General features: G+C 38.1%; 1 protein-coding gene across 3 annotated transcripts in view; it reads left to right on the forward strand.

The window, feature by feature from the left end:
• slc5a6a (solute carrier family 5 member 6a) overlaps window positions 1-23412 on the forward strand; it is a 60946-nt gene that overhangs the window by 15191 nt on the left and 22343 nt on the right. The window contains exons 2-10 of one of the 3 annotated variants that reach the window (XM_034003931.3): window positions 5184-5214; window positions 5815-5913; window positions 8547-9057; window positions 9348-9413; window positions 17975-18026; window positions 18327-18394; window positions 21208-21362; window positions 22054-22194; window positions 22632-22761. In XM_034003931.3, coding sequence (XP_033859822.1) covers window positions 8719-9057; window positions 9348-9413; window positions 17975-18026; window positions 18327-18394; window positions 21208-21362; window positions 22054-22194; window positions 22632-22761 — 951 coding nt within the window. In that variant the 5' untranslated portion in view covers window positions 5184-5214; window positions 5815-5913; window positions 8547-8718. The remainder of the gene's footprint in view (window positions 1-5183; window positions 5215-5814; window positions 5914-8546; window positions 9058-9347; window positions 9414-17974; window positions 18027-18326; window positions 18395-21207; window positions 21363-22053; window positions 22195-22631; window positions 22762-23412) is intronic. The other 2 variants (XM_034003929.3, XM_034003928.3) reach the window with 2 other exon arrangements.

The following is a 23412-nucleotide window of genomic DNA, read 5'->3' on the forward strand; positions in this document are numbered from 1 at the left end:
ACCAGACTTCTCCGGACAGTAGATGGGTGTACCAGGGTCCCACTGTTTTCTGCCAATTCTGAGCTGATGGCACTGTTGGACATCTTCCGATTGCAAAGGGAAGTAAGCATGATGTGTTTTTCATCTAAAAGATGAAAGTAAATTTGCTGCGTCTACGGTTCTCAACGTTGCCCGTTTCTTTGTGCTTCTTCAAAAGAGCTTGGACAGCACATCTGGAAACCCCTGTCTGCCTTGAAATTTCTGCCTGGGAGAGACCTTGCTGATGTAGTATAACTACCTTGTGTCTTGTTGTTGTGCTCAGTCTTGCCATGGTGTATGACTTTTGATAGTAAACTGTCTTCAGCAACCTCACCTTGTTAGCGGAGTTTGGCTGTTCCTCACCCAGTTTTATTCCTCCTACACAGCTGTTTCTGTTTCAGTTAATGATTGTGTTTCAACCTACATATTGAATTGATGATCATTAGCACCTGTTTAGTATAATTGTTTAATCGTACACCTGACTATATGCCTACAAAATCCCTGACTTTGTGCAAGTGTACCTAGAAGAATTGATGCTGTTTTGAAGGCAAAGGGTGGTCACACCAAATATGGATTTGATGTAGATTTTTCTTCTGTTCACTCACTTTGCATTTAGTTAATTGATAAATATAATCTATTAACATGTCTATTTTTGAAAGCATTCTTACTTTACAGCATTTTTTCACACCTGCCTAAAACTTTTGCACAGTACTGTATATATATATCTATTAGACAGAGTCCGTGTTAAACAGCAGTCGTGAAACAGATTCCGGGAGCACAGCACCAGCTAACTTTTTAAATTTGTAAAGTAATGGATATAGGAAGTGCTGAAAAGGAAGCCTAACTTTAGAAGCATTGAAATTAGAAAGCTAATTTAGCTTTATGTTTAATATAAAGACATACTAAATGCTAAGCAGAACAATGCAGTGACTGAGAAAACAGCGTGGAAGTAGGTTTGTTAACCATGGACTGCAGTTCAATGTAAAACATCTTCTGTTGACTTTCTGTGAATGGATGGAGTAACATCAACATTTGCACTGATCATTAAAAGTATAACCAGGAATGTTCCTTGTTTTTAATTATTTACAGGTTATTGAATAAACCAAGTAACTTGAACAAAGAAATCTCATCTTGGACATTGTTTGTACACTTCGTGAACCCGGCCGGCTACTCTGAAGAGTGAACTTTAGCAGCTTACACTTTGTATGCTGTCAGCTGTAGTACACATATGTATTTTGCCTTTTATTCTTTATTCTTTATTTCAGTTACTTGAATACTCAAAAATGTTGGCCCCCGTGTAGTCAAATGGGAAACTATTCGGAATTCCCATCCCTATTTATTTATTTATTTATTTATTTATTTATAGATATAGATAGGAACTGTCAAGCGTTTAAAAAAACCCAAAACAAAAAAAAAAATGCAAATACAATTTATTATATTATTCTTTATTTCTTAGCAGACGCCCTTACCCAGGGTGACTTACAGTTGTATACAAAATAAAATACATATCAAGAATTACAGTATAACTGAGAGCAAGATACAACATACAATGACTTCAGTCCTGATAAGAGCAAATACAAAAGACAGTATGATCTGATATCAGGGCAATTCAAGAGCAGATAAGTGTTGATAGTTACATCAGGGTTAGATAGGAGTGCAAGTGAAATACAGAAGTGCATTTAAGGCAGAGTTGCTATATGTTCCAGAATGGAAGAGTTGAGTTTTATAGGTGTTGTCTGAAGAAGTGTGTTTTGAGGTGGCGCCGGAATGTGGTCGGGGACTGGGCAGTCCTGACATCCATAGGAAGGTCGTTCCACTACTGCAGGGCGAGGGTGGAGAAGTAGCAGGCTCTGGAGGCAGTGGAGCATAGAGGACGTACAGCCAGTCTTCTAGTGTAAGCGGAGCAGAGAGGTCGGGTGGGGGTGTAGGGAGAACATAAGAAAGTTTACAAACGAGAGGAGGCCATTCAGCCCATCTTGCTTGTTTGGTTGTTAGTAGCTTATTGATCCCAGATTCTCATCAAGCAGCTTCTTGAAGGATCCCAGGGTGTCGGCTTCAACAACATTACTGGGGAGTTGGTTCCAGACCCTCACAATTCTCTGTGTAAAAAAGTGCCTCCTATTTTCTGTTCTGAATGCCCCTTTATCTAATCTCCATTTGTGACCCCTGGTCCCTGTTTCTTTTTTCAGGTCAAAAAAGTCCCCTGGGTCGACATTGTCTATACCTTTTAGGATTTTGAATGCTTGAATCACATCACCGTGTAGTCTTCTTTGTTCAAGACTGAATAGATTCATTTCTTTTAGCCTGTCTGCATACGACATGCCTTTTAAATCCGGGATAATTCTGGTTGCTCTTTTTTGCACTTTTTCTAGAGCAGCAATATCCTTTTTGTAACGGGGTGACCAGAACTGAAAACAATATTCTAGGTGAGGTCTTACTAATGCATTGTAAAGTTTTAACATTACTTCCCTTGATTTAAAATCAACACTTCTCACAATATATCCGAGCATCTTGTTGGCCTTGTTATAGCTTCCCCACATTGTCTAGATGAAGACATTTGAGTCAACATAAACTCCTAGGTCTTTTTCATAGATTCCTTCTTCAATTTCAGTATCTCCCATACCAGTATTTATAATGCACATTTGTATTGCCTGCATGCAGTACCTTACACTTATCTCTATTAAATGTCATTTGCCATGTGTCTGCCCAGTTCTGAATGCTGTCTAGAGCATTTTGAATGACCTTTGCCACTCCTCCTATATTTGTGTTGTCTGCAAATTTAACAAGTTTGCTTACTATACCAGAAGTCACTAATGTAGATTAGAAACAGCAGAGGACCTAATACTGATCCCTGTGGTACTCCACTGGTTACCTCGCTCCATTTTGAGGTTTCTCTCTAACCACTCCCTAATCCATGTGCATGCATTTCCTTGAATCCCTACTGCGTTCTGTTTGAGAATTAATCTTTTATGCATGACTTTGTCAAAAGCTTTCTGGAAATCTAAATAAACCATGTTGTATGCTTTGCAATTATCCATTGTCGATGTTGCATCCTCAAAAAAATCAAGCAGGTTAGTTAGACACCATCTCCCTTTCCTAAAACCATGCTGACTGTCTCCCAGGATATTGTTACCATATAGGTAATTTTCTATTTTAGATCTTATTATAGTTTCCATAAGTTTCCATATAATAGAAGTCAGGCTTATTGGACTGTAGTTACCTGGCTTGGTTTTGTCTCCCTTTTTGTGGATCGGTATTACGTGTGCAATTTTCCAGTCTGTCGGTACAACCCCTGTGTCAAGAGACTGTTACATGATCTTGGTTAGCTGTTTGTAAATAACTTCTTTCATTTCTTTGAGTACTATTGGGAGGATCTCATCCGGCCCAGGGGATTTGTTTATTTTAAGAGCTCCTAGTCCCTTTAACACTTCTGCCTCTGTTATGATAAAGTTATTTAAAACTGGATAGGAACAGGTCAACATGTGGGGCATGTTGTCCGTGTCCTCCTTTGTAAAAACCTGTGAAAAGTAATCATTTAATATATTTGCTATTTTTTTTTTCTTCGTCTATGATTTTGCCATTTGTGTCTCTTAGACATTTAACCTCCTCTTTGAATGTTCTCTTGCTATTATAATATTGGAAAAACATTTTGGAATTGGTTTTAGCCCCCTTAGCAATATTGATTTCTATCTCTCTCTTGGCCTTTCTAACTTCCTTTTTGACTTGTGTTTGCAGTTCCAAGTACTCTTTCTGTGTACTTTGTTTTTGGTCCCTTTTAAACGCTCTGTAAAGTGCCTTTTTTGCTGAATATTTTTTTTAATTGGTCTATTAAACCATTTTGGCCATTTTGTTTTAGATTTAGATTTGTCTGCTTTTGGGATGTAATTGTTTTGCGCCTCTAGTACTACGTTTTTAAAAAACACCTTTTTCTGAGATGAAGGTCTGGAGGTAGCTGGGTGCAGTCTGGTCAAGGCATTGGTAGGCAAGTACGTGAGTCTTGAACTGGATGCGAGCGGTGATCGGGAGCCAGTGGAGTGAGCAAAGCAGTGGAGTAGCGTGGGAGAAGCGAGGCAGAGAGAACACCAGGCGAGTAGCGGAGTTCTGGATGAGCTGGAGTGGACGGGTGGCGGACGCAGGGAGGCCAGCCAGGAGGGAGTTGCAGCAGTCTAGGTGGGAGAGTACCTGGGCCTGCACCAGGAGCTGGGTGGCGTAGTTGGTGAGGAAGGGTCGGATTCTTTGTATGTTGCTTAGGAAGAATCAGCAAGTGCGTGCTAGAGTGGAGATGTGCTGGGAGTAGGAGAGGCAGGGGTCCAGGGTTCAGCATAGAAATGGTATGAGAAACCGTAGGATGCGATGAGGGGCCCCAGGGAGCGGGTGTATAGAGAGAACAGGAGAAGACCCAAGACTGATCCCTGGGGGACTTCTGTTGAGAGAGGGTGAGGTGTGGAGGTTGAGCCGCACCAGGTTACCTGGTAGGTGCGGTCGGAGAGGTAGGAGGAGAACCAGGCCAGAGCAGTGCCAGAGATTCCCAGGTCAGCGAGAGAGGTTAGGAGAATAGAGTGATTCGACAGTGCCAAAGGCAGCAGAGAGATCAAGGAGAATTAGGATTACTGCATCCATTACTGCAACAATAATACTACAATTATTGTATCCATCTCATTTGTTTGTTTTATTAATTAATTTCTTGTTGTTGTTGGTGTTGTTGTTTAGTGCTGGAACAAATATCCGAATATTCAAACGAATATTTTTTGACATGTATTCGGATACAAAAATGAGATGTTCGTATTCGCTAGAAATTAGAAAAATACCTTGCACTTATTTACCGCCTCCCCAGAAATTCCGTGACAGTTTAAAAAATGGCCAATGAAAAAGAGCTCTGTGTTATATGTGAGATTAATATATATTGAAAAAAAAAAAAACCACAGGATCAACACAGCAGTTCTTGAGCCTCTATTTAAAAGTTTTAGACAGCAAAAAGTAAACAAACGGGAGTATGCGCACGCGCACACATAGTGATCTCTACGGAAGGCCATCTGGGTCAGAATCTCATGGGATAGAATAAAAGGCAAGCACCCCATTCTGAAATGCCTTGCTTAAACAGTGCCCAACTTGCTGGAACTGTTGTGTAGTCATAGATTGTATATATTATATATTTTGTGTTGCAGCTTTCTGTTCTGTGACACAAGAACCAAAATGGTGAGTTTTTTTTCCCCTTCATTTTACAAAGCCATTTCCATGTTTAATTTATTTGAAGTGTTTAAAGTCAAATTTCAGTTTTCGTTTGCTTGTTCAGCTACAAAAAGGTACAAGTAAACAAAGTTATTAAGAAAACATATCGGTGGCCATTGTTTACTGTGAAAAAATGGCAAGGAATGAAAAGATAAAAAAAAGTGCTTTGGTACTCATTGTTCTGTAGTTAATTGACTGGGGTAAAGTTAGGCCTATACAATTTATTCTTTACTCATGGGATATTTTTCTACTTTTAATGTGTTACATATTGTAATGTCTTTCTGTAAAATAAAGGCACATACACAGGGGCCACACCCCCTGCCCTTGCTGCTGTGCTGTCTCTGCCTGCGTTCTGAGCAATATAATGGCTTTTATTACTTTTTGAAAATGAACGAATATCCGAAAGAATATTTAAATTATGATAGAATATCCGAACATGAAAATCCTGTGTTGCAATTCCGGACACTTTTCCCAATCCCAGGATTTCAGTATTTTTATTTATTTTTTATCCCGGATTCAATTTTTGTAATAATAATAATATTGTGCTTTTGCTTTTATTAATTACAGGCAAAGGAGTTCTTCAACGAATTAATTAATAATGAAAAAAACACATGCAGGCATTCAAGTAAAAATAAGTCATGTCGCTCCAGCTCCAGCGCAAAACAAGTGAGTAAATACTACACATTTTTAAAAGAAGCAACATCATACAATGACAATCTTTTGAGTTTTTTTTTTTTTTTTTTTTTTTAGCACACAAACTGCAGTTAAATATGTAAATTAGCCATGTGTGCGCTCAACACTCTCTCACAACGCTGGCTGAGTGTTTATAGAGTTAACCTTGCCCAACAGAAAGTAAACGTACACCAGTATGGCTGTGGTTTTATTTGAAAGGAGATTCAGCATTGTTTGATTTTTCTCGCATACCCCCTGACGAGAGCTTGCGTACCCAGCGGAGAGTTGAGACAGAATTCAGAGAAGGTAGCAGTTTCATAAGAGTGCAATGCTATGGAGTCATTTCAAAGTTGTATTAAAAATAAGTAAATCTATAGCTTTACAAACCTGCTACCAACCACCTGATTAAGTAGCTTTTTAAAAAATAAATACATTGCTAAACCATTACATGTAAAATAGTTTAAAGGTTTTTGTAATTTTCATTATATTAAATATTCTTCCTAGAGCTGGCAGTCAAATTTAACTGTAGATAAAGGCAATGTAATAGTATTTTTGCATTAATTTAAATACGTTTCTTACTGTGTGTGACAGAGTTTGTGAATTAAAAGGATATGTGGATTTGTGTACTCTGTATATATTTTTGCTTTGTTTAGAGTTATGTATTTTTGTTTTTTAATTTTTATTTGTATGTGCGTGACTTCCACAGTTTAGAGTTTTCAGGACCTTGCGTGACTCCCTAGAAATTGTTATGACAAAAGAAGAAAAAAAATAGCTGTCCAAAACGTGTTGCCCCTCACACAAATCTTGTTGTCCCAGGGCATCTGGCGACATGAATGGCACACCCCTGCATAATCTGTAGAATAGTAAAAAGGTTTTTTTTTCTTGATACATTTTTCATTTAATATCAGGCTTATTCTGTCTGTATGCTTACGGGGAAAAGAAGGTATTCCTCCCCGGGGCCATGCTTGTGAAAAGGCTTGAATTGCAGTCATGTCCTCCAACTCCTTGACTGGTATTCATTTTAAACAACATGACATTAACATACAATTGTGCGTTTCTTTTAAATCACAGTATTGAACAAGAATAAATATGGTAGGGGTAATACATCAGATGTAATTTGTGATGGCCCTGTCCAGTCCTCCAAGGTTCTGAGGCTGACAATGTGTTTACTTTGCAAGAGCAGGGTGATACATTATCATTTTAATGTTGAAACTGCATCCAATGCATCGGAGTAAGGGAGAACTTGCACGCAATAATAGTAAACTTATTTTGTTATCATATCAGACCTACAGATTTGAGTGTCAGGTTCACCAGCAATGTTGCTCAACAGGTTACGAAAACTGGACTTTGAATCCCAGTAAACGTTAATGTATAAAAAGGCATGGTTAAAACTGCAATATCCTTTTTTCTTATTAGTAAGATATTGTTTGGGCTCTGTTTTATTTATTTTTTTTAAATCACAGTTTGGCCTTATTACTACTTGTTTCCGTTATACATATTACTGTTTAATTGAGGTGCCAAGTATTTTTTATTTTAACCAAATATTTAGTTAAGTTAGCTAAAGTTTAAAAATGTACACCAATTAGAAAATATAACAATGAATACCTTCTGTCATGGACCTGTTTCCAGTTTGCCAGTGGCTGTTACAGTATTTATTCTTATTGCATATTCACTTGAATTTTGTAACAGTTGTCTGCAATGGTATCTGGTGCCAAGTAATTATAGTAAAACAACAGATTTAACTTAAGTAAAAATTATTATTGTAGTTCAGATATAACATTATAGATAGAAGTAAAAATAAAAATGTTACGTAGTTTGGCTTTCTGTACACCATCAGAAGACGTTGTTTGTTTATTTACAACCCCTAGATGTCTTTATTTACAGGGCACACACTTCGATATATGTGCAATTCTTATCTTAACTGCTGTTCAGTTTTGGGGAGTGAAAACACACCATTGCCCGATGTAGCCCTTCTCTAATTGGAATATAAATATTTTTCTTTTTCATGGAATCTGCAGATCAGCTGTAAACTTTGCCCTTTGTCAGTCTTGTTTGCAGTACTAAATTACAGAAGGCAGCCATGTTCTGACAGCTGTGGCATGTAGCACTTCCCTGAACTCAAACCACACTGTAACACACTGGGACGCTGGTGTATAAAGCAAGGCCAGATTCACTAACCAGCGCAGCAACTCTCATGCACATCAGTTACCAATGAACACCAAGTTCAAAACAGCAAAGAATCTGTTAAGTTCTCTGTGCGTATGATAAGTAGATGTAAAAGTATTTATTCTAGATACATATATAGATTGAGTTACCTATTTATTTATTAAAAACAATAATAAAGTTTCCTACCCCTTTTTAAAATGTATCAACTGTTCAGTAATGTGTTAATATGGTAAATAGGTCTCTGTTGCATTTTATTACTCAACTTCATGAAGAATCATTGTGTTCCCATAACAGCATTGATCCAGCTAGTGTATCTGCATGATGGTGTATGTGTTGAGAAAGACAGGGATGGTATAATAAACAACTTGTATTCTTGTTTAAAATAAAAGAAATTAGTTTGGGTTTGAAACGCCTAGTGAAATACAGTACCACTACAGTAACTTAAATTATTTTCTTTGCAGCCCAATGCTTTGCATGACAGCTAAGCAACCCACAACAGTCTACCAGTCGGGGGGGTCCTGCCAGCAGTAGACCTTGTGTGAACCCAATGGGCTTGTGTTTGGTCCTGTGGAGATTAGACTTTTTGTTGTTGTTTTAGCATTCCCCTGTGGGTGGTGCTGTGGTCCGGCAGCTATGGCACAGATGTACTTCTCCACCCTGGACTATGTGATCTTTGCTCTGTTGCTTGTGCTCTCCTCGGGTATAGGGCTGTTCTATGCCTTTACTGGGGGGCGCCAGCGCACTACACAAGAGTTCCTATTGGCTGACCGCAGTATGAGCTGCCTGCCAGTGGCACTCTCGCTCCTCGCCACCTTCCAGTCAGCCGTGGCCATCCTGGGTGTCCCTGCCGAGATCTACACCTATGGTACACAGTACTGGTTCCTAGGCATCTCCTACATCCTGGGGCTGCTCATCCCTGCGCACATCTTCATACCCATCTTCTACCGACTCAGGCTCACCAGCACATACCAGGTAACCATGCCATTTTTCTTGTGTGTGTGTGTGTCTTCTGAGAGATGTAATTGGACTGTCTGTGCAGCAACAAGATATAGATATGTTTGTTTAAGCTTTCTACTAGGTCTACTTTGTTTATTCACATGCTGTCTGTTTGCATATGCCTTGTGTGACTGCTACTCAAACTCATGAACCAGGAGAGGTGATTGTCTTTGCTATAGAGCTGGACGCATAATCCTGTCTCTTTGTGGTCCTGTGGCACGGGTTACTCAGGGGTTAACCATGTCTATCTCTTTTTCTCTCCACAGTATCTAGAGTTGCGGTTCAACAAAACTGCTCGAATTTTAGGGACTATTACCTTTATATTCCAGATGGTGAGTTCACAATCAATTTAATGCTGTTTTCATAATCTCTATGCTGTTTTCATAATCTCCCATACCTTAAAATCCTCTCCTTGATATTCTACCCCACCTCTCCAATTTGTTTCAGTAAATGTAAAGACAGCATCCCTGCAAAGACGGCATCTTGCATCTTGTGCTAATAAATTGATATTAACTAGAATGACTTGTGCAACTAGGAAGAGTTACATGTCTTAATTTCTCTGTTGGTTGCACAAGAGATCTCATATAATATTTAAGTTGTAGGCCTATTTCTTATTCAGTCCCAATGAGGCCATTGATTCAGATTCTGAACCTGAACAGACTCCAGCTCAAGCCAGGTAGTACATTAGGAAAGGGAAGGGGAACACATACAATCAGGGCATGAAGTTAAGGTCATGAAGGGTAAGGCAATGTTGTCTTCGTTGGGCGTGAAAATTCAGGGGCACCAAGGCAGTTCTAGGGGGTAAAAAGGCAAAATATAAATCCAACCCAAGGGCACCAAGGCGATTTCATACTCATTCATAAAACAACAAAAAATAAATACAGAGAGCCTATTATGTTGATTAAATTAATTCAAACAAACACAAATCAATGCTTTCTGAGTGATTCACACACTAATTGTTAGAAAAATAAAATAGGTCACTTTTCCATTGTAAAAACAAAATGGTATAAAAAAAATCAAATTTAAAAACAACAAACTTTTATAATGAAAAAATACAAAGGGTAATTTGGCAAAAAAAAAAAAATTGAGGGTATTTTTTTTTTTTTTTATTTTTTTATTAAACTGGGTCACACACCACTGACTAATACATAGATTAGATTAGATTAGAGGTTTAGACACAGCCTTAGTGATACAACAGCACCAATAAGCGATGTCAGTGAAGGGAAAGTTTAAAAAAAAACCAGGCAAACTGGTTGAAGATTTACCGATGGCTGGAGTTTGATAACGATAGTGGTCAAATGAGTTGTTCGAGCTGCAGTGTCTGTGCAACTGTAGTTTGCTAACCGCTGTTACAAAACCTGTACAAAACCTGTACAAACAACGCGTCTTTGGCGAAAAAAAACCCAGAAACTTTGTCAGGCAACGGCGAGTGCTCTGCATCACAGTGATGAACAGCTAGGTATACATAATGTTAGATGTTTACATTTGAGAGACGTTATATAGTTTCACAGTTCTGAAAATGTACAATTGCAAAATGGCGCACTGCTGGACTGGAAAAAAAAAAAAAAAGGTATGCTGTTTTTAAGCATACACATTCTAACCCCTTTCTGAAAGCACATGTTTTACTAGTTAAAAAGCAGAACTAGGTGAAGTAGTGAGAATATATTACACAAAAATAAATGAAAACAGAAATCGATACCCTTCTCAAGATTGTGTTTCGTTCATGTTATCTCTCCTACTCGTTTCATAACACAAGGAGCTGCTACTTGAACCATGTCATGGCTATTTACTCAGTTTTTCTTTCTGGTGTAAGAATTTAAGCAAAACTAATAATTATCTACCTGTTGTGTGTTTATTTTTAGCATTTTACAAACAGCAACAGTCATTGAAATGTCTATATAAATTAGCAATTTATATATACATTTTAAGTATTGCAATTTTAAGCCCGTTCTCGCACAATTCAATTTAACTGTCTAATCTCGTCCTTTCTGCAGTACTGGACAACTGTAAGTTCACGCAATATTATTATTATTACTATTGTAGGGGACAAATTGTTGTGCACCCATTGCTTACCAGCTCTTGTTCCTTCTTTCTTGTAAAACGTTTTTTAGCTAACATGGTGCTCACAGACGGAAAAATCACAGTGACGCTGCCCGTCTTTCTCATAGCTTTGTGCTGGGAGGTGCACAGTAAAAAGAATGGCAGCAATAATACATTGTGATAATGAGTCATTTTCTCACAGAACAAGATTAGGCAGAGAACAGGTCAGCTGATGCTGAGCATGTTTGTGAATGGGTTGTAGATCAGATGTGCTGGTGCTGAGGGACACCGGCGGGAATGCCCACTGTCCACATTTCTCCTGCGCTTGCGTGGGTATGGAGTATTTGCGTTAAGTTTATTTTTTCTCTTCCTCTTCTAGCTTTCAGCTAGTAATTTTCCTTCTGGATTTTACTTTTTTCCTCTGACTGTATCTGTCTTTTCCCTTACACTCTTGTGTCTTTTTCCACTTCACTGTCTGGTGGCAGGGATCTGTTTTTCCTGTGTGTCAATAGATTGGACACACCAATCCACCATTCCAGCTCAGTGACCAGGTAAAGCTTCTTACATCCTCCTTGAGAACAACAGAAAGATCCAGTAGCTGTAGAGGACGAGGTGGCAGAGTCGTTAAGGTGATACCTGCTACTCCATTGTGCTCTGAGCTGGGCTCCACCATGGCTTCCCTGAGGGAGCGGTCTATAACTCTGGGCATTTCAGGAAACTTTGACAATGTCATAGTTAGAGAAGCTAATTTGTTTTTGCCATAGCCTCATGGACAGAGAGTTTCTGTACTTTCTGTACTTGTTCTAAAACATAATGATGGATATGGTGGATATACTGCATGGGAAACTCACCTGTTGATGCAAATGAAGCTGTAACTCAATTTGTTCAAAGTATTCAGGACATCCGAGCATCTGTTAGAACACACATTTGTGACGTTATTCTCTCTCAGGCAAAGGAACGGTTTGGCTTCAGAAAGCACCTTGACTCTGCAGAGCTGTTGCAGAGTGACCGTTTTGATGAATATCAGGTAGCTTTCCCGGATGGTGTACTAGAGGAAATAGTTCAAGCATTATCCAATGCTTAATAAGACTTCCTTACATATTGACTTAAAATCAGATAAAAAGGCCAAAAATGCATTAACCCTTTGCGGTCCATTTATTCATCGCCTGTCAGACGCTTCAGGTCCAATTTATTTTCACACGTGCTGTTTATTTTACACACGCTGGTTAAATGTAATTTTATTCATAGTAAAACCTGTTTAAAAGGCACTGTATATCAGCAGGACACTCAGTACTGCATCTCCAGCCCACTCCACCCCAACCCCCCCCACCTCACATATCTCTTCATAGTAGTGCATACTGATAAATCATCCCCTGATCACTCATTTTGTCACCAAACTCCTCAATAATGCTATCCAAGTTTTATTATTTTATTACTATAACATCTCAAAAAGCTTGGCAAAAGTCTGTGATATTCTTTGAGCGCTGGATGCGGAAGAAGCTATTTTGTTTGTTTATGTCTGTGGTGAAGGGACTATGCATATTGCTCAGATCCGCCTCCTTTTTTTCTCTCTGCTTCTATCGGACCCACTTGGCCATTTGAAAGCTTTTCTTGGCTTTTTCCAGCGAAAAAAACGACTAGAGACCTTTGCTTGACGTCTTTTTGATGATATCGGAAAGGAAAAATTGTAACGTCGGACCTGGTCCGACATAGGACCGCAGAGGGTTAAGTATGCTAGAACTGATGATCTATAACAACTTAGACAGAACGTCTCCAGAGATTACAAAACTACTGAAGATAGTTATTACCACTCCGATGACTACAGCAGAGTCAGAAAGATGTTTCTCAACACTGAAGCAGATAAAACCTTCTTGAGAAACAGTATGAAAACCGAACGATTTAAAAGCTTTAGCCATGTTCTCAATTGAAAAAGACATGATGGCTGACGTTCCTAATTTTAATAATAAAGTAATCGAAAAATTTGCCACGATAGAACATCACAGAGCAAACTTTTTGTATCGCTTCCAACAAGAAACGGATCCACTGAACAGTGCTTCTACCACTGAGGTTGGCCCCCCGGACCCCACACCCCCACCTGCATCTGATGTGTAAACACCCAAACTTTTTTGCCACTACTGTCAAAACCATTAAAGATCATATTGCCAGTTATAAACACATTAGCTCCCTGGGTCGTGGAGCTTAAATTGGTACGGCTACCAACACCCGGCTACCTTTGGGAATACAGGATGAACAGCCCACACATTGAAAGCGGTTTAACACCAATGACGGACATATCCGCACACTGAGAACTGGTTAGGCTAGTTTTTTCTTCTTTTTTTTTTTTACAAAAGATAAAATCCATGCTCTATGCCATGCCGTAGAACATCCTTTCAGAAGGGGTATCTATATTCTTAGAGAAAAAAAAACACAGTAAGTTTGTACTTTTTCTAGACTTTGGGTCTGAACGCTTACATCTGTTTGGGGAAAATTCAGGATGGCACCTCCACCACCATCATCAAGGCAGTCCTCCCAGGAGACCGCTTCCAATAGATCTGTAGTAGGGCCACTTCCATCTCCACATACACAAGGACTGCAGTAATATCTCTGTTCTCCATCGGGGCCTGTCAATACCAGCTCGAGGGCTTTCCTTTGTACTCACCATGTGTAAAGGAAGTAACATTCACGAGACATGGACATACATCAATTAGACGTCTTTGAGGGCTATTTCTCTCAAACAAAAAAGGATGGTAAAATCTGGACACAGTAAGAAGACTTCACTTTTTTTTCCAGGACAGAGGCTTATTGGTCTACAGGGAAATATCACCTCTCTCTACAGCATAAATTTAACAAAAGTATAACGATTTGCAACAGAAAATGATATGTAAAATTGTAATATTCCAGAATAGGTTGTGAGGCCTTACTATTGTCATGCAAATTCTGGCAAAGTGGTAACGTATTTTTAATATCTATCAACTATGTAATTTATGGTGGGGACACAGTCGTGGAATTTTGCCTTCGAATTCATGTGCATCAATGTTTGTTTGCTTCTCTGCACTTAAGAATAATATTACTCCATACCTCTGTTTTCACATCCCACTACTAGTTTTCTCTTGTTGATCAACCAATGAACACTGACACAAAGCGAAATGGGCGGAGATTTGTGACGCATGCCAAAATGATATCCTAATCAGAATGAAAGCTCAGCCAATCAACATGCAGTAATTATAGTGATGTTAATGCTGGCCAATAGCAGCTAACAGGAGCACTATGAGGAATCCTGTGTGAATGAAAGCTGGAAAGCAGTGCCGATTTTAAGAAAAGGTTAATTAAGAGACGAGTTGCTGGAGAGCTGCTGGGGGTCTGCTGTGGCCGCACAAATTCCGCATTTGAGAAACGTTGTCCTAGGGTGTATTCCATATAGGAGACTTATCAACCATCAGCTGTCAAGCCTCTTCTAGATAAGGGCTAGTCCAACAGCAGTTATTTCAGCAATTTCTCATTGGTAAGAAGCAAAACTACAGGTGACACGCATAGGGGTGTCTCCTTTCTTCTTTTAACTATCTTCCCAGTTTCTCGCCGCATCCAAGCCTTCTTTGGGAGCCACAACAGGAACCAGAAGGTGGCGACTTTCAGGGAGCAGACTTATCGGAGGCGTAGTTACCACAGTGAACACCTTCACTTTCAGCAGTCTGCTGTGCGCTGAAAACACTTTGCCCAGTTTAAAACTATGGGAAACTTCAATCAGCAATACAAAGGACATCACAATCCAGACAACCTACTTGATGGACTCGACAATCGCATCCCGGATATACTCGGCACAGAGGGTACCCAACGAGTAACAGATCCACCAGATGTGCTTCAGGGCCTATTCAACTACTAGTTTACAAGAGTAGACCTATTTGCACAGCAGAAGAACTCCAGCTGCTAATTTATTTGCTGCTGCTTTCAGTGGAGAGCAGCCAGAGTAATGGACGGCCAGTCTATTTCATTGTCTACTGGCCTAATGTATGCATACTCGCCCCTGCTACTATGCCAACAGTGCTCAGGTAAGTATGCTGAGACAAAGCCAGTCTCGTCCTATAGCTTGTAACGGTTAAAGTAAACCCACACTAAACAAGTTACCCCTACTACACCCTATCCTAAGCCAGGGAACAATCACAACTACAAAATTGAGCATAGAGCAATTTGACCCCCATAAAAGAAAAGGAAAGAAAGCAAACTTGATATTGCACTGTAACATTTATTGCAATTTAAACACATGGGTAAACAATCTGCACATTCTTTACTTTATTGACCCTGACCGCTAAATATGACATACATTTTATTCTCTGCAATCACTGCAAGTTCACAGGGAAATAAGTCATAACTTTTATATACGTGCAATGTTATTATATGTTATTTTTAAAAAGAATTACCACATTGAATGTGATTTTCAGAAATTTTGCACATTTCCAATATATGTGTTTGTTTTTTTTTTCTCCCTGTTAAGGACTGGTTTGTAAAGGAACCACAAAATAATGTGTGCAGTTATGATCATTTTATTCATTAGAAATAAATATATGGAATACAATTAATGAAACAGTAGATCTTGCAGTTAACACACTATGTTTTTTTTATTATTATTATTATTATTTTCTCTGTTTTAATGATACCTGTCAGCATTAAACAATTTAAAAGAGAAATACTTTTACAAAAAATTGCAGGTCTGTGACCAAGAACTGCATCCGGTTTTGTCCCGTATTTCTCAATTCCTGTGAAGTGTTTTGGTAGATTTTATCATTTCGGACAGTACGAGTTAACCCCGCCCCCATCCTTGCTCAGCACCGAGCCAGTACCAGATAGCTGTCCCGGCTCTGCTCAGCTCAACAAAATGACAAGTGTGAAACTAGCCGGCTCGGCTCGGGTGTACAAGTGTGAAAAGGCTATCGCTGTGACTGTGGCTTGGTGTGTCTTTGCCTTTTTTCTCTTGCTTGCCCCCAGCCGCTCACATTTAAAGGCAAGCCAATATAAAAATTTAAAGGGACAGAACAGACAGAACAGCCTTGAATAGTGCTCCTGTACAGTTATTCATAATTAATCTAGAGCTGCTGCTGCATTTCTTAACAGGGTGTTGTGTTAATTTAGTTTGACAGTTCGTTTATTAACATACACTTGCCTATTGCTTTTCTCCTACTTATTCTGTTCATTTCACATGTTGATGCACGTGCGTCATGACAAGTAATAAATAAATATTTATTTATTCATTGATTTCATACTGTGTCTGGTGGTCAGCTCAATCTTGCAGAACACTTTGCTTGCTTTCCAAGGGATGCTGTCTTAGCCAGAGACTACCGTACAGTATATACGTTCATTGTATGGAACAGCTGTCTGGGCATCAACAGCCAGACAGCTTGGTTACGTGCACATATCGAGACGATCAAGTTCACTTACACAATTTGCAGTGTGAAGGCAAACAAACTCTGGTGTGATTACAGTGGTGAAGGACCCAGACCTGAATTTGAATTCACTTGGAGGCAAACTGCAGTTCGTTTGAACTTTTCTGGTGTGAAACCTATCTAAGCAAAACGGCAACATTTTAGTTAGTTTTCAAGTGAATTCTAAATCGGATCTTTATAAAAGAACTAGGTATGAAAGGGCCCTTAATGTAACTGCAAAAAAGGCTCAATGTTAGTGTGTAGATTTGTCACCAGAACCACCAATTCTCCAAAATCAATATTGCATTATAGCAACAAAGAAATGTACTTGCTAGTTAGTGGTGCACAAAATTACTGTTCAGATAAGCACTACACTACACAGTTGAGGGTCATTGGTGTTGATTGAGCTAAATTACCATTACAAGTGAAGAAACAGCTGCTTGGATTTGTGATGATTGCTGCTTCTCTTAGAATCCACAGAAATCAAGCAATGGTAAGTTAACCCAACCAACACCAATTACCCTCATCTGTGAAGAGCTTATCCGAGTAATAGAATAATAGTTTTCATGTAGCTCTATTGCTAGTAAAGGATTTATTCACTCCATGTTAAATCACTTGTTACAGTATTTTTTAAGTGACTAGACTGACTGGGATTCTGATGAAATTAATATTAATGTATATTGTGCCAAATACTTTTTTAAATTGAGAATATTTTTGTCTCCAAAGACAGCAAGTAATTTTTAGAACCGATATTTTAATGGTAAAAACTCTTTTCAAGATTTGTGTACCCTTTTTTTTTCTTTTTCCTGTGTTGGAAAGTTTCGATATGAAGCCTGAGCACCCCTCTTTTGAGAGTCTTATTTTACAATAGGTCCATGATCAAAAAGAAGTTCACCAAGTAATGCAAGAAAAGATGTATGATGGGATTGCTCTGTCAGGTGTTCTCAAACTGTGAGGCACACCTCTTTTGTTTTGTTAAAGATGCAGTTCTCTGGTGCTGCAACATACAGAGTTCTTAGAGTGATTCAAACATTAAGCAGGCACCAGAGGCTAATACGTCACCAGCTGGATTAGGTCTCTGTTTTAACCCCACTGTATAAGATGTAATGCAGAGCGGCACAGAAACGTAAGCGCTAAGCCTATAAAACTTACTACAGACAATTAGTAGATTCCCAGAACTACTCGAAACAAACGCCACCCTCGGAAAGCAGCCACACATACACATGCATTCATGCCAGTGTTAAATTGTATTCCTTTGCATTAAAAATTATATTGTAATGCATGATTCTAACAGGCTATATACATCTTCAGTTTTAAAAGTATGTTACATTTTATTTAGTTTCTTACCCAAGGGAAGTCCACTATCACAAACTTTAAGAACCCGCACTCTCCATGAATTTTGAATTTAAATCTGACTTTGTCTCTGTTGACCCTTACAGGTGATATATACGGGTGTAGTACTCTATGCCCCTGCACTGGCTCTCAATGCAGGTAAGGTATTTATGGGAACCAAATGCATGTCTTTCTGTCTGTCCTAAAACTATTTCTCACTTCTACAGTATATCATATACATCTGACAGGTCCTTTTTTCATCTCCAGCATGGTATATCCCAGAGGGAAATTTTATAACTGTCTAAGTACTAGTTATATATATATATATATATATATATATATATATATATATATATATATATATATATATATATATAATATAATATAATATCTCAAAAGTAGATTTACAAGAGCATTAACAACTAAATACTTATTGTGTTTATTTTGTTTAACTTGCAGTTACTGGCTTGGATCTTTGGGGTTCAGTGTTAGCAATTGGCCTGGTCTGTACTGTGTATACAGCACTGGTATGTACTCCTAACTGTACACCTATATTACCCGTCATCAAAAATATTTTCTACACTGGGTATACTTACTTGGCACCAGATACTATTGCAAGCAACTGTTACAAAATCACATTACTAAAGAAGTCACCACATTTTACTGATGTTCAGTTGGCATGTATTATAACAAAAAATAACCTTATCTGTTGGCACTATAGCATCTTGCAACATCAGCACATCATTATGTTGCAGTCAGTGCCAGTGGTAGGCTTTCTTTCTGTTAAAGAGTTTCCAGTTTCTGGTTCATGTTCTTAAAGCAGAGGGGATAGAAAACTTTCAAAGGCACACTAATGTTACCTTTTCTTCAAAGGCACATGTTACATTTTCTTTTTTGTCTGATTATGTGCGTCTCATTTTTTGCCCTATGCTCTCAAGTTTTCATGCATGTCATGGAGTTAAGGCATAGTTGCAAGGTAAAGGTGAAGTTGCTGTAAAATAGTGATGGGTGGGTGGCTGGCTGATTAGGCATTTATGGTTGTAGTCAAAAGTTAACATACCCCAGTGGAAATCTATCATTTTTATACATTTCTTAAAGAATTTTAGGGAAAATCTTCTGTAGCAAAAGTTTTGCTTTTGTGGATGAGGGAAAAAAGTTACAAGAAATAGATGTCTACAGTAAAACTCCAAAAATGCTAATTCAAAAGTATTTATAACCTTTGATTCTATGATAGTATTGTCTACAATGTGCTTGAAATTTCAATATGATAATGCAGAACCTAATTCTAGAAAAGCCTAGAAAATGCTGTATTCTAGGTTAATATTCTTAGAGTATAAAAGGGTTAGGCATAGGATGATTGCTGTCATTACCAATAAGTCAATATGGGGAAAAAGTAAAGAGCTATCTGAACACCTTAGGCAGAAAATTAGTTATTGTCATAAAGCTGGAGAAGGATACAAGATTTCCAAGCATTCGAATATCCCAATTTCTGTTGTTTCTATTATCAAGAAGTACTGTCACAACGCTCCCTCTGGAAGAAAGAGGTTCTTTCACCAAGAACAAGTAGAAGAATTGTGAGGAAGGTTAATAACAATCTGAGACTGGCTGCCAAAGATATTCAAAGTGATTTGGCTGCAAGTGAGACTGGGGTTTCCATTTCAACCATTTTGAGTATTGCATGGTGAAAGTCTAAATGGTCGCAGGCCAAGGAAAAAGCCACTCTTAGGAAAACATTACAAGGACAATTGCCTAATGTTTGCAAAAGGTTCTGGTCAAAGGTTTAGTGGAGGTATGAAACAAAAATCGAGCTATTTGGTCACACTGATAGTCGTTACATTTGGAGAAAGTCTGGTGAAGCATACAAAGAAAAGCCATACCTGTTGTCAAGCATGGAGGTGTTACTATCCTTCTATGGAGCTGTTTTCCTCTATTGGCACAGGAAATTTAGTTCCAATACATGGTAAAATGGATTCCATAGCATACAAAAAGATATTGCCCATTCATCTGAAACCCACCACTACAAAATTTGGTTTAAAGCGCAACTGGACGGTTCTGGAATGGCCTAGTCAAAGTCCTGATCTCTAAATCCGATTGAGAATCTTTGGTAATCTTTGAACTGGAACAATTTTGCGTTTGAAGAATGGTCAAAAATCACTAAAGAATCATGCCAAAAGCTCATTGACAAATATCCGAATTGTTTGAAAGAGGTTATTATTGCTAAAGGTGCCTCAACTAGCTATTCATTTCATTTTTCTTGTCAGGGTATAAATGCTTTTGATTGAGCATTTTTTGAGTTTTGCTAAAAAAATTGCTGAAATAAATAATTGTATACATCTATTTCTTGTAACACTTTTTTTTCCCTCATCCACAAAAGCAAAACTTTTGCTACAAAAGATTTTTCCTAGAATTATGTGTTTTCGACAAATTTCGAGAAATTATAAATTTCCATTGGGGTTTGTAAACTTGACTACAACTGAAAGTCTTTAAACATGTATACTGCAAAAGATCAGAGTAATTTCAGCTTTACCTTGTAAATTGTTAACGACTGTCAGTTAATTAACGGGGTCAGGGAGCTGTTACATGCTTTGCATAATCATAAGTTTCCCAATGTGTTCTTTATACAGACACAAGCTATACAAAACTCAGACTATTGTTGTTTTTTAAATTATGATGTTTCCTATCTCTTAAGTAATGTGATACTGGAGTCAAATAATATATGTAATAAATATGACCAAGTACCATTGTCTGCTGCTGCGGAACTGTTCATTAGGGCCTAATGGTCCAGGTGTCTCCATTGTTCTCTTTTGAAATGTTTAGAATTTTGCTAAAATGGTTTTCTTAGACAATTTTTCTTTTGCTGTTAAAAGATTTATGAAATGAATGCCATTTACACTTACCGTACTTTTAGGACATATTTCCAGTGTTTACTCCAGTCTTTAATTAACTCTTGTTACTTTTACAAAAATAGAACTGAACAAAAAGTTATGTATTTCAAGTTCTCTTCAGCACGCGTAGTGTTTTGTTTCTCATTTTATAACATTAACATTATTTTTTATTATTCTTTAAAAAAAATTTGAGTTAAAGAATATAGGAAACGCTTTGAAAATATGGCCCTTATGTTTCTTGCAAGTTGATAACAAGTGTTTTATTCCTTTCAGAATTAGTCTTTTCTCTAAATTCTGTTTTTACAACCTTGCTTATTTTATTGGTGGTGTTTTGGTTATACTAAAAAAGCACTTTATTTTCAATATCAAATATGAAGCATGCATTGTTTTTTGGGAACAAAAGATGCAGTGCAGGTGTAAGTCATGCCACCATTTGTCTCTCCCTCTCTCTGCAGGGTGGTCTGAAAGCTGTAATCTGGACGGATGTGTTCCAGACAGTGGTCATGTTTGCAGGACAGCTGGCAGTTATAGTGGTGGGGGCATTGCGAGTGGGTGGGATGGGGCAGGTCTGGAGAATAGCACAGGAAGGAGGCCGCATCTCTGGATTCGAGTAAGTAACAAAAAACACACATACTTAGTGAATTGTTGGAAATGTAGGATTCATTATTACCTGCAGGGCATATGAAGGTGTAAAACTACATACAGTACAGAAGACATGTACGTGTGTGTGGATCTAGGTCATGGTGATTTACTTTTTCATGTTACACAAGGGAGCCCTGCAAATAACAACAATGGCCTCCATGTTTCTGTAGTGGTGCACACTTAACAGCATTGAATAACTGTCAGTTGCACTGACTCTTTTATTCTTAATGATTTTATTTTTTGTATATTTTTGGAAAAAGTGGAGTACTGAAAAGTAAACTATATTATAACTGTATTTTGTACAGCTTTCTATACATCATTATATCCCACAGCAAATGCAGTGTTTGTATTATGTCAGAGTTTAGCATACTTCTAGAGAAGCACAAATCAAACCGTGATAAAACTTAGTTATCACATTCTTCTGCATAAGTTATTGTAAGATTCAGAATATGGGGATGTAGGGGGTGCCTATCTGTCTTTCCATGTGAATGTCACACTTACATTATTACAAACTGTGATACCGTACAATAGATTTTGTCATGGTGGTTTACTTTTTCATGATGCCGATATACTTGTTTCTTCTGTTATGCCTCCCTGTGTGAAGGGAAGGCATTTATGTTACTGTTAGTTTTAACATGTCTGTATTTTCCTCTCCACAGCTTCAATCCAGATCCTTTTGAGCGACACACTTTCTGGACCCTGTCCTTCGGAGGAATCTTTGTGATGTTGGCCCTGTATGGAGTGAACCAGGCACAGGTGCAGAGATATCTGAGTGCACGCACTGAGAGAGAGGCCATCATGTGAGTTTTAGATACATCTAGGGAACCGGTGTGTACATTACCACAATTTATTGAGAGTATCTGGACATCTTAATCTACCTGTACAAAGCTGCCACCACCAAAATATCAACGTCTAATGCATTGAGTTATAGGGTGTCTCCTTAAGTGTATTTTTTTTAATTGAAAGTTTGAAAATGACAGGTTTAGTCTTAATTTTATATTTACGTAGTGGCAGTATTTAGATCCACCACTGTTTAGATCAATTTAATTGACAACAGTCTTTACAGCTGGGACACAGCTATATTCTATTGATTTATTTTCATCAAGCTCCATTACATATGTTCTGCAGTTTCAATGCAACATATAATCTTTCACATACACATTTTACTTAATAATCAACCATTTGATGTGATATGCTATGCCCTCATTAACCTCCCTCTCCCCCTCCCTCTCTGTAGATCATGTTACGTGGTGTTTCCCTGTCAGCAGATTGTTCTGGCTCTGGGCTGTTTGATGGGCCTGGTGATGTATGCATATTATCAAGAGGACAATCCGCTGGTCAACGGTTATGTCAAAACCACAGACCAGGTCAGTTTGGTCACAGAAGGTTGAACAACAAATTGAAAAATAAATAGACAGAAATATAAACTTTGAGTATATGCAGCATATTGGTGTATTTTTTTTTTTTTTTATAAAACGGATTGTTAGAATGCTGCATGCTGATTTGGTCCATCAGTGTTCCATGCTGTTACAATATCCAGCACAATGTCACGATTAGGAACTAATTAGGAACTAAAGCAAATCACTGCACCTGTGTTAACAACGTATCAATACGTCACCAAAATCAAAGCACCTGTCAAAATACCTGTTGTCATGGAAGATACGAAAGACATCAAGGTGTATTGTCATGTCTTCCAGTTTATATTAATTTCCACTACGAACCAGTTCGCTATTTTAAACAAGACGCTGTTTTGGTATTTTATTTGTAGTACATACCAGTCATTTTCTGTAACTTTCGGTCAGATCCAGTTGTCAGATATTCAGTTTTATTTCCCTAATTTTAGTTGGTGTCAGCTGTCGTTTTGTGAAACTGACTCTTCATTAACTTTTAACTGTGGATAATCTTATGTTTTTCGACAGTATTTACATGACTACACACAATGTCTTAACCATCGGACTCTGTTTTGTTCACTGTCTCTCTTCTCCTTTACTGCACCACACACTGTCTCTCTTTACAGG

The sequence above is a fragment of the Acipenser ruthenus genome, chromosome 5 (genome assembly GCF_902713425.1).
Source record: "Acipenser ruthenus chromosome 5, fAciRut3.2 maternal haplotype, whole genome shotgun sequence".
Classification (NCBI taxonomy): Eukaryota; Metazoa; Chordata; class Actinopteri; order Acipenseriformes; family Acipenseridae; genus Acipenser; species Acipenser ruthenus.